Source organism: Xiphophorus hellerii, chromosome 24 (assembly GCF_003331165.1).
Source record: "Xiphophorus hellerii strain 12219 chromosome 24, Xiphophorus_hellerii-4.1, whole genome shotgun sequence".
NCBI classification, from domain to species: domain Eukaryota; kingdom Metazoa; phylum Chordata; class Actinopteri; order Cyprinodontiformes; family Poeciliidae; genus Xiphophorus; species Xiphophorus hellerii.
Window position 1 is genome coordinate 9,265,378 of NC_045695.1, and position 12,165 is coordinate 9,277,542.

The following is a 12,165-nucleotide window of genomic DNA, read 5'->3' on the forward strand; positions in this document are numbered from 1 at the left end:
GCATCATTTGCATACGTGATTAAAACTGGTTACATGTCAAAAGGGGAGCTGGAGACTTTCTGCAGCACTGAGAGATGACTGGAAATTCAGGGGAGAAAAAAAGTGACGATCATAAGCTAGCAGTATATTAGTGTTAGCCGGAAAATGAATCTCTTGAGAAGATACAGCTGAAAATGCAAGACTGATGAAAGCGGAGCTGGTATCTTTTATGAAATAAGCTCTGTGGGATAACAAATGTCTCCTACGGCAGGCTGAATTAAACTTGCAACTCTATGAAGGCAGCCCGTCCCCAGTATAAATTATAAGCAGGGACAGTGCAGGGATAAATGGATGGATGCGCTGCCATATGAAGCATAGGTAAGAGACGCAGAGAGTGAGAGAGACGTGTGATTTTATGTGTAAGATGAAACAGCCAGCTGAGTGTTCATGTTGGCGACCTACCCTGCACTGATCACCGACCAAATCCCTTAGGAGGATTATCCAGACTCAAATCAAGAAAATCGTGCAACTTTAAGGGTCAACAGCAGACAGTGAGAAAAAGACAAATGAGGAGGAGGGGTTGGCTGAAACGTGTCTCAGCCTCATAAAAAATTACCTTTGTGATGTTTGTAGTTAAAATTAAAACAAGTTCAACACTACGGATATACTTGCAAGGAGCTGAATAAAAAATTACTATTGGAAAGAAGTAAAAACCACTAAATGTGAAAATTATTGTTTAAGTGTATTAACTGTTACGATTTTGCTTTTGTAGGCAGTCTGTAAAGACATGATGTTGGGGAAACTAATGTTGTTTTTTCACAAAGTCACATGTGCCACGTTTACATGCATCTCACTATTATAAGTTACATGCTTTTAACATATTTAGCAATTTTAAGTGAATTATTGAAACAATGCACTTTAAAAAGGTTAAGGAAAGTGATTTGGAAAGTGCATAAGGAAGAACATCAGGCCCACAGCATCACAGATAAACCACCATACATTACAGTGGATATGAGACTTTTACAATTATTCACCCTTTGTTGTGTTTTTGATCCCCAAAATTAAAGTATCAGTCCTGTTTAGATGCTTATATTTGTGATGGTAAGAGAGTAAAGGTTTCCAAACAACCAATTTGCCTGTAGATAGTGTCTATTGGGTGTTTTTTAGATTCTGTAATCCCAAGGTGCCAGTTTTGTCCCATCTGTGACAGTAGATATGAAATCTTTAGGGAAGCAGCCATTTTCCTGCTGCTATTTACTTACTTATGAAGATCAAAACATCTTTTTTGCTTTACTTTTTTTGAAAAGTGGCCCAAAAAAGTCTCAATGTGAAAGTACCCAACTACAATAAAAATACATTTATTTCCAAGTTTTTTCATATTTTTACCAGGGTGGTTTGCCCTCAAAAAATGACAATGAGAACTAAGTTCGTTTAGGAGGAGGAACGCTACATCTGGGGAACATCTTTACTTGCATGTTGAAATAATATATTTTAATAAATTTCTTAGGGCTGAACATAAACCCAAAACGTTTAAGTTTTGCTGAGAAAATGCCTCCATAAACTGAATCTATAGTAGTACTGAGATCTGTGTTCCAAACCTCTCAGCGCAGTCTGGCTACAAAAAGAGGCAGGATAGTTTAACACTGAAAACAAAGGTCAGCCTCGAAGCCAAAGAGCCTGTTTATCAGTGTCGGACATGATGGATTCTGCTGAAAATCCTAAACAATGATGGACAGACATTCCTCAAAATGACCCTGAAAAATAATAGAACAAAGGATGATGGGATTGACAGGTGGTATACATCACTGTGATGTTGCTCATTAAAGTCCCAAGTTAATTTGATCAAAGTGCCTGTCTGGGGTAATACACAAGTAAAATCTCATGATGTTTGTGAGCCCTATTAAAGCAACTAATGGAGCCACAGTTTAATAAACTCTGTTCTAGATCCCACAATGACTCACATGGCCTGGTGAAATCAGCAGCCATTGTTGACGCCATTGTCTGCGTTGTGACAGAAGCTTGATATTCCAGGCGAAAAGACTGAAAGATGCAGGGCATCTCTTCCATATCAATGAAGGTGGAGCTAGTGGAGTTTTCCCAGAACACAGAAACAAGCTCTCTTAAATCATATTAATCCCATTTAGGATGACGTCATGAACATTTAATTTCTGCTGTTAATTTAAAGGAATAAAAATTGCTAGTTGGAGTCTTCTTCACCTCAAGTCTGAACTTATATGTAATGAAGAAAATTGGCTAATTTATACCAGAATTTGGTGACTGTAGTGTAAAATGCAAAGATATGAGAGATGAATAGAAATCAAATAGGGATAACACTATAACAATGGGGAAACAAGTGGATATATTCAGTATAAGTTGGTGTAATTTGATCCAAATGCTAACATTATATCATAAACGTGCTAAGCACCCACCCAGCTAACATTGAACGTTGTCATGATTGTTGGGCGAATGTTTGCGGTCGTCAAAATCAAACACCAATAAACCTTGTTGGACATTGTCTGTCAATGCTCTTATAAAAACGTCCAACAGACATTCAGACAAAGCTCAGACAACGCCAGAGACGTCAACTTTTTCTAACAAGACAAAAATAATAATAAAAAATAAAAATAGTAAAGGTCATAAAGATATATATAAAAAAGATATAAAAACCGATTAAATAAAATCACTGGAAAAATCTTTTTTTTTCTCCACACCGAGAAAAACCTCTAAAGAAAGCAGCATACAGAGCTTAAATCAAGCATCGATCTAGAAAGTTGGGGGATTTAAGTGAATAAACATGGTGTGGTTTTTAAAGAAACTGCTGATCTGCTGGAATTTTCACAACTATCTTGCAGGTTTACAGAGAATGGTCCTAAAATAGAGAAAATTTCCACTAAGAGGCAGTTTTGTGAGCAAAAATGTCTCGTTGATGTCAGCCGAGAATAGGCACACTGGTTTGAGGTAATAAAAAGGCAACAGTAACTCATAAATACTTTCTAAGACCAAGGAGATCAAAATACCATCTCTGAATGAAAACATGTTCAACCTTTAAGCAGAAGGATTACAGCTAACAATAAGAAAATGAGGCTGGTCAATGATAGATCAGGTTGGTGGTGGTATAAAGATATGGGATATTCTTGGCAGACTGATGACCTAATCAGAATAATTTGAATCCCATAATCTACATGAGTATTGTTTCTGACCATGTCCAAATCATAATATTACAGTAGATCCATTTTCTTATGGTGACTTCTACCATAATAACTACCTGAAACTAGCCGGTGAGTGTAAACAAAGTACAGATTCTGGTAAGAATCACTTGAATATGTCATATTATATTTAATGGACATCATCCAATTCCACTTCAGAAAGAACAGTTTTAACACTCAGTTCTTGAGCTACAAAATAGACATTTTACTTGATTTTATTTGACATTACCAATGTTGAAAATGTAATTTAACTCCAAATATATTAGCTTAATAGTGCATTATAATCCCAAGCATTGTCATATGGCTCTTGGTACAAAGGAGCTCTGCCCTCAGAAGTAGCAACATGCATTTGGCACACATTGCTGAAACCCAATACACTGAACACAAACAAGCAGTGCTGGCTAGTTTCCCTGCCAAAAGCCAACACAATGAAGCCAAGAAATGCCCCACACAGCAGAAGCTGATACAGTTACTGCGTCTTTAGGACTCATAGACTGGCATCTTCAACGAGACGGACTGGATTGATTTTCTTGAAACTAAGCCATACGTGAATCAACAAATGTCAACATTTTCCACTATTAGAATCAGCAGAAGACGAAACAGTTGCTGGAGCTGTTTAATTTCCCATTTCATGATGGATGATTCATTTCCACTGTAGAATTGTGATCATAAAGTTCTTTTTGATGCCTACATATCAGTTTGTGCTTGTACACCAAGTTACAAACCGTCATCATGACATGCTAAAGATGCACACCAGCTGTCTGGGACTGCAAAATTCTAGATAAAGAGTGTCATGTAAAAGTGGGTTTGGGAATCTTCTGCATGGCTAACACACATAACAACAACAACAGCAAAAAAAACTGGAATTGCTTTCATTTGAGAAAAACAAGGGTTGGGGAAACACTTCTGCATAGAAATTGCAGCTATTAATGCAAATGAGATATCATAAGAAGGAATGATGTGAGTACATCTTCTACTGTTCTCAGTGCGATGCTGTCATCTATATCAATATGATATGGTTTTCCATTTTATGTGCCGTTTGGGGGGGAACTTATCACTCTGACCGTTTCCACAGGAAAAAGTGGGTGAGAATCACTTCATACTGTGATCACAATGAGCTTTTAAAATAAAAAAAACTATTTTCTGTAACAGATAAAACCTTTGGAACTAAACCTTCATAAAGCAATCTTTTATTGTAACCATATATAAAATATTTAAAAGGGAATCTAAATATCTTAACTCATATCATCCACACATGTTCAAAGAGTCGCTTTGGATGCTGATGCTGTGGGTAGGAAGGATCTCTGAAAGCAGTCAGTCTTTCAACAAATCTGAAGAGGCCTCTGACTTAAGACTGTTGATGTATGACAGTCCCATGACTGTCATGACGCATTAACAGCTGACTTTATGGCCAGCAAAGACGCTATTCCATTACCAACTCTGCAGGGATTTGAGACTAGAGTTCAAATACTATTTGAGCTTCTGAGATATTAAGCAACTATTCCCAGTTGTAAAAACAAAACATTGTTGTTATGGTTATGCATTGTAACAATTGTACAAAAATTAAAAAGTAAGCGCAAAAATCCTTCCAGCTGCACAGCATCAAAAACAAAGAGAATAAAAATGATCTAAACCAAACAAAAAATCAGTGATATTTAAGAATGTAAAACTTCTTACCACAAAATTCAAATTCTGCTGCATAACCAAGTGTACTTGAGGTTAATGTCAAACTGATGACTAGATATTATCCTTGAGGACGTTCCACAAGACAGCAGACTTCATCAACAGACAGGATCCATCAATTAGGGAAAGTCCTCAGTGACGGGTTAAGGTAAGTTAAAAGATCTCAAAAGCAACTCTCAATGATTAAAGGAAATTAAAAAGCAGAAGAGAAACAAAATCATTTAACTTTATCGGTCTGAAAAGAGTTACAGCAACCAGTAAAATCAAGCAAAATAGAAGAAATCTATTGTGGGTAAATATTTTCCACACCACCGTAAGTAGAGGTGAAAACGTCTCAAGAGGGATTCATCCCCACCATCTTTAAGCAACCTTGTATTTTCAGTAACAGTGTCATCATTAACAGGTACTGGTCTGCTGCTTTTATCTGATGTCAAAGCTGTTTCCTACACTTCAGGTTTCTTCATCTTATGGTGAACTTTTTAGATATCGTACAGATGTGAAGAAATATACAATTTTAAACCGAGGTTGCCTTGAATAAATCATGCAAATGATCACAGGTGACTTTTCTTCTCCTCTTTTGTGAAAAATAAACCCGGATCATTAATAAAATTGGGGGGCGGAGGGGTTATTAAGAAATGCATTCAAGATATTAATTTTCCTGATTGTAATTACTGTAAAATACTATAAAAAGCACTTTAAGCTTCTAAAAATGTTTTAAAAATTCATGCATGCACTCACCCGGACTGTTTTGGCTTTTTGGAGAAGCCAAACATGTCCATATGCTCCTGTTACGGAGCTCTGCGTCCCAAAGCTTAGGTGCTCCTCATCAGCATTCTAATCCACATCTGAATCCCTCCAACATTTTACGACCAATAACAATCCAGTGCCAGCCCGGATCCACATCTGGAGTCAACAGAAGTCTGCTGAATACGGAAATTGCTTTGCATTCATGAAAACGAACTGAAATGGAAGCGAGAATGGACCAACGCGTCGCTTGGTCCGGCGGACGGACAGTCCCGTTTCTCTGTCATCACTCTTCCAAAGTGATGACAGAGACAGCAGGAGTTATCTTCACCTCTCTGCTCTGTCCAGGAAAAGGCAGCCCTTCCTGCCTCTCTACTCCTGGACGACTGAGGCTGCAGAGAGCGCTCTGTATGTGCTCCACATCCCAGAGCACGGGGAAGTGTAGCGATCGTAGCTGCGGCAGGGAGGGAGGACTGGGTAAGGGGGGTTGAGAGGGAGGATCAGACCGGATGGATGACGGATGCTCTCTGGCTGTGGCTCTGTCCTCTGTTCATCTGGGCTGCAAGGATACGGAGGCAGGAGGGGATGTGGGGTACCGATGGTTTGAAATGAGGAGTAAGCGGTGGAAGTGGGGACAACCAGGAGGAAAAGTTATGTTCTCTTCACGTTCTGTGAAGAGAATGTAACTTAGAGAAATGGACAGTGAATGATAGAGCGGTGTTGGGTTAAAGAAAGCTGATTCGGCAGAATGGAAAGAAGAGATTCATAACAGGTTCTCTCTAAAAACAAAACAAGAAAAAAAAATCCCATAGTAATATTTGACTTTGCATGACCTTTAAAATGGTTAAAACTCCATTTACTTCCGATAAAGCTAATCTTTTTAATTTTATCTGGACTCCATCGTCTTTCTCATATCATCAGCTAAATGTGTTTCAGTGCACAGATGGTCCAGCTTTGACAAAATGTTGCGTTCATTGGCCTGGTGCCACAAGTGGCTAAATACCCATCTACCAAACAAACCTCAGTGGTTCTGATGGACTTCCTGTGAATGCAAATGAGTTGGAGCAGAGGACATTTTTCTCCCTTGCCTTTAGTATGAATGCTAATGATACTACCATTCAACAGCGCTATCACATTCACACGTCAGAAAAGAAAAGTAGTAAGTGGAGATTAGACGAATGTCTGAAGTGTCTTATAAACTGATGGAAGAAAATTTATTCTAAAAGCCTATTAGTTATCGACTGATATCTTCTGCCTCCACAGACAGCCTCCAATCTTAAGATTAAAAAAAGGGGAAACTGTTTTATGACAAAGCAACAACACTGATAAGAAAATCAGTAAGGAAAAAGTTTGAAAAAATCCCTAAAACATCAATTTTTTTTCAGTGTCATCCCTATGGTCAGGGAATAAAGTAGGAAAATCAGGGGTGCACCGATCGCACTTTTCTGGCCGATCACAATCACAGATCCTTAAAAAGCCTGACCTGTCAATACCAATTTTGTAAACCATTAATAATAACATACCAATAAAACATATCAGAAAAAACCAGAAAACCAGAAAAAAAGTTGCTAGATTTGTTACTTTTCGTTTAAACAAAAAAAAAATCATAGACAGGTTCAGAAAAGTCGCTAAATACAGCAAAGTTGCTAATATCACAATAGTGGGGAGACCACTGCTAACTTTGCGTGTGCAGACGTGACCTGGTGGGTCTGAGCAAAGGGGACAGCGGCTCATTTTCAGACTTTTCTGGATAAAATTGGTTTCACATGAAAGTATCGGTTAATCGTAGATCACTCAAAAGTAAAGAAATCGTGTTGATTTCCTTGGCTAGATTAGAAAAATCTACCTACAAATGTTTCATGTTAACATGAAATACTTTGGTAGTGTCAATAGACTCTTCATCCGTTTTTAGCCCATATAGACATATGAAAATAAATGTTTAGTATGATTTTATAGTCAATGTTTATGCAGTGATCAGACTTTAAATAGGATAGATGTATGGATGGATGAAGCTTTTTGCAAATGGGATATATCATATAATCTGCTAAGACAAATACTTTTCCAAACTTTTTACCCAGATTTGGAAAGTGTTTAAATCCAATCTTGTATTTTTCAGGCTGCACCAGAGTCTATACCTAACGCCTTATGAGGTTCAAGTCACTAAACTTGCAATTTCTATATATAAACATCTGTTTAGTGAGCATGGAGCAATTTAATCTGGCATATTCAAGTGGAGCAAGAGAAGATTAAAACATTCCTAAGGGATTCTCACTGGCATAGCATTGCACAGACTAGAAGAAGACCTGATATAGACAATTTGATATAGAAGTTTTAAAAAAAAGTGTCTATCTTGCTCTCAGTGCAAAGCCGGCAACTTAATCAGGCAACTTTTAGTCAAAGTTTCTTTGCACCTCCATGTTTGGAAACATATTAAACACACACTTCTGTGGGTGGCAAGACAAAAGGACCTTTGTTGCCCTCTCATAATTTCAAACTGGTTAACACCCAAACTGATCTCTGCAGATGACGGAGACAAATAAGTGTAGGCCCCCTTATCTGTCAGTAAATTCAATTTCCTGTCTGTACTTTATCGTTGATATAACTTGTTATAGGACATTATGCATCCCTGGCAGCTTCCCGGTGGCAGTTTTCAGGAATTCATCATGATACTGCTTTTGAAATTATGTGAATTTGAAAGGTGAATAAATCCAATATGATTCCTCTCAGACTGTTGCCCAAATTGGGTAGACATCGACAGTATATGTCAAGGCAAATAAATAAAGGCAGCAAGCTAAATGATGGGAACATAAAATAAAAACTAAGGCAAATACCAACTTCTTAGTGTATTTGATGGGTTATAATCATAATGTCATCTGACTTTAGATTAAAGAGAGTAAGAAAAGTTACTGAAAAAGTATTTGCATATTTTGAATTTATAGGGTAGAAAATGCAAAGAAGACAAAAGGTTCAGTCACCGACATGCTTGGAAAGACTCAAGACATAAAGGGGAGTGAATGAACTTTCGCCATGGTCTACAAATTTCAATGATATTATGAATTATGTTCGGAAGAGATGCAAAAAGGGTGAAAACTAGGTATTGATTGCCTACAATGTTTCCCACCAATCTTTGAACTTGTTGCGGGGATGCCACTGTAATAATCACTTTCATGAAAAATTAAGAGGAGACCTCAGGCAATTTTAATTTGATTCTCCAGATTTAATCTTAAACTGAATCATAGTTTCTGTTTCATGTTATCATTCTTATTGAAAAGTTGGGAAAAGAGCAACTGAGTTCACCAAAAGTCACACGCTGAGGCAGAAATGCATAATGAATGTGAAAGAGAACTAAATAGATGGTTTATTAAATAAGCGAAAGTTTTGCTCTTAACAAATGAAGCACTCGGGGGACATGTAGATGTAGATAGCGAAAATACGGCATCTGTGAAACTTTTCCTGTTTGTACCCATGGCAACCTATTGCACTCTGAACTCAGGGATCTCAGAGATGCTGATTTTCCCAGTTGGTATTCTGACTTCAGTGGTTTATTGTTGTTGTATTTCTTGAACTCACTGGAACCTGACGAGGTTTAAAGGCATTCTAAAGTCAGATACCAACCATTCATCAAAACAAGAAACACTAACGAGATTGCATATTTTAAGTGTAGAGGGCTTATTTTCAAATTTTACTCAGTTTGATTATAAATACAAAAACAAATTGTACCCCAAGACATTCTCTGTATTCTCATTACATGTCAATAATAAACTCAAGCTATTAGGAGTCATCAGAGGCGCCCAAACAAAGATGCAAATGGCAGAAACTGATTCAGGGATAATAAGGACTGCAGTCTTTATAGCTGATAGGAGGTGATGCTGGAGCGGGCCAGAAGAACTCATTTAATCCTAGGTTGCACCACATATTGTAGATACAGAAAATATTAAATCTCAGTTGTGATCTGGAGTGGTTATTTAGTAAGTGTATTTCTTGTTACCTTAATTTTCATAAACTGCAAAAAACAAGATCTCAAGGCATGGGATCTGATAATATTAAAATACTTTATTACTAAAGTGAATTCTGTCTTGGAAAAGGCTATCTACTTGCAATCAGCATGTGACTTTGTAAAGTGTAACAAATATATGCTAATATTAATCAGAATATCAATTTATTCAACAGGGAAAAGGCTTGAGTGCTTCCTGTTGATTAGGGGTCAGTCTATATATCAAGTTCAAGTATTTTGGTGTTTTATTCACAGATAAAGATGGTACTGAGCAGAAGAAGAATAGATGATTTGTTTCTGGTCCATCTATTTTCCAACCTTTACCCACTGTCAATAGAGTAATCATGACTAACGGAAAGATTTTGGATACAGCTTATAGATTAAAATAAGTCAGTTGAAGTTTTCCTTCTTGTTATGCGATCTCTAATACAGACAGAATGACGGATGGTTATTTGTAGCCCAAGATATTAAGATAACTGCTTTCACCTTAACGCTCTATATCTATGTTTAAGACTCTGTAGACCAATAACGACTGCTCATCTACCTAGCTAGCAAGTTCCTGGAACAAAGAAGCCATCACAACTTTTACATTGTTCATGCTGAAGCATTTTGGGTACAAGGCAGAAAAAAAGAATCAGTTCCAAACTATAGATGCAGCCAGGTGCAATGTTTCGTAAGCACACACACTGCTGCTACCTGACAACACTGAAGTTAGCTCTAAACTAATGGACCCTGCAAATGAACCAGAAAACCTTTCAGAGAGTGACCTGGGCATCACTGTGGCTTTATATCCATGCCAAAACAGTTCATGGCTTCACTGTATTGGCTAATGAAAATTAATTACAGCCCTTTATTTAAATTCATGAACTTGTTAACACGCTTTCCTTCATTTCATGGTGGGTGTCTGATCTTGCCACTAGGTTGATTTAAAACAGCAGCGATCATTACTGGGGAGGACAGATAGGAACGCCAGTGGCATCTCACTCCTGCTTTGTGTCCCACAGAGATAGCAGGAGAAAAGCAGTCGACGTGCCTTTGTCCACTAATGAATAACAATATAGCCCAAGGTCACCACCGGAGAGGAAGCGACGGTGTGAGTGAGAGTGAAAACTGAGAAAGACGAAGAAAGACTTGGTGTTGGATTATTATATCCCACATTAGTATTCAGCGGTCCTCGTGCTTCACAGACAGTTGGAAGATGTGTAGAGTTTATCATTAAGATTTCCTTGGGTGTGTGTTTGAATGTGAGTACTGGCCTACTTTTCTCCCTCTCTTTTAAAAAGGGAAAAAATATTAAATGTTGACCAAAATAACGAAGATGCTTCCATCTAATGATGGGATGTTGCTTCAAACGGAGTAAACCTATGTGGATAATGTCCTATGTACTTATGAATATCAATTAGCCATTACAATGTTTACTGTTAACCTTGACCCAATCATAACTAAATGTACTTTCAAAACAGAAAAAAAGAAAAAGTCAATTCTATCTGCTAGGTACGGTATCTAGGGATGTAATGGTAAATAAGCGTCATGGTTCGGTTTGCAATGCAATTTTACAGTCACGGCTCGGCGCGTTTCTGATTGCTTCAATCAACAGAAACAAATAAAAAGTTGCCACTATGGAACTGACTGGAGTTTTATTTGTTATTGAAAGATGAGCAATTATAGCGACCGGATGAATGGATTGATTATACAAGTATAAGAGCATTTATAGATGTCGTAGTCAATTTTGTGGTTTAGGGATTCATGCAAAAATTTAAGAAGAAAAACTTCTAAATGACTTGTTTAGATATACTTAGACAACCTAGTGTAAGCTGAAATACCTACATGCTATTGGCTGAGACAACAATGCATATTAGGTTATATTTGGTGTTTCAATTATTAAAAAAGCCAGTAGTAAGCGTTTTTACAGAGAGTCTCAGGATTTTACGAATTTGAGCTTTTTGCATGAGCCTATCATCCCTAATTACCACAAGTCCCAGGGTTTGCTCTACTTTCGGTGATTCAATTATAACAGTTTTAATCACTGTTTGATTATGTATAAACACCATTACATTTAAACATTCATCAGCATTTTAAAGTTGATTTCTCCAAGTGTTCAAGATCCTGCCAATTGTAATCATTCAGTGTAATTTTCAGTCACAGTGTTTGATGTTTTATTAGTGCACTGCTCCATTCACCACCTAGTTTTAGTGCTTACATCAATCTTACTAGTTCTTTGGTTTGTTTATGAGTATTAGTAATTATTCCCATAAGCAGCAAAGTATCATATTCCTGTCTTCTGACATAGACGCTATAGACTATATCAAATGGGTCAGTTGAGATTAAATAAGCTGAATACTTGCAGTTCTTCACTGTAAGGCTTTTATCTACTTATCAATTCCAGACAGTATTTTATTGGCCTAACAGTATATAGTATATATCCAGACGCTGTTCTTATTTTCCGCTATAGTGACACACACTCAGAAATACAGGGGGAAAAATGACATTAAGCTGGTGATTCAGGTAGAAATAGGTTAACATCTTGTTGAGGAACCATGAGGCACAGTTGTGCTAAAA

At 37.3% G+C, this 12,165-nt stretch overlaps 1 protein-coding gene across 1 annotated transcript in view; it reads right to left on the reverse strand.

Annotated features, from left to right (window-relative positions):
• Nucleotides 1–6,143, reverse strand: part of LOC116716192 (FERM and PDZ domain-containing protein 4-like) — a 38,969-nt gene extending 32,826 nt beyond the window's left edge. Inside the window, exon 1 of the mRNA XM_032557086.1 lies at nucleotides 5,607–6,143. Coding sequence (XP_032412977.1) covers nucleotides 5,607–5,647 — 41 coding nt within the window. The 5' untranslated portion in view covers nucleotides 5,648–6,143. The remainder of the gene's footprint in view (nucleotides 1–5,606) is intronic.
• Nucleotides 6,144–12,165: the final 6,022 nt, after the last annotated feature.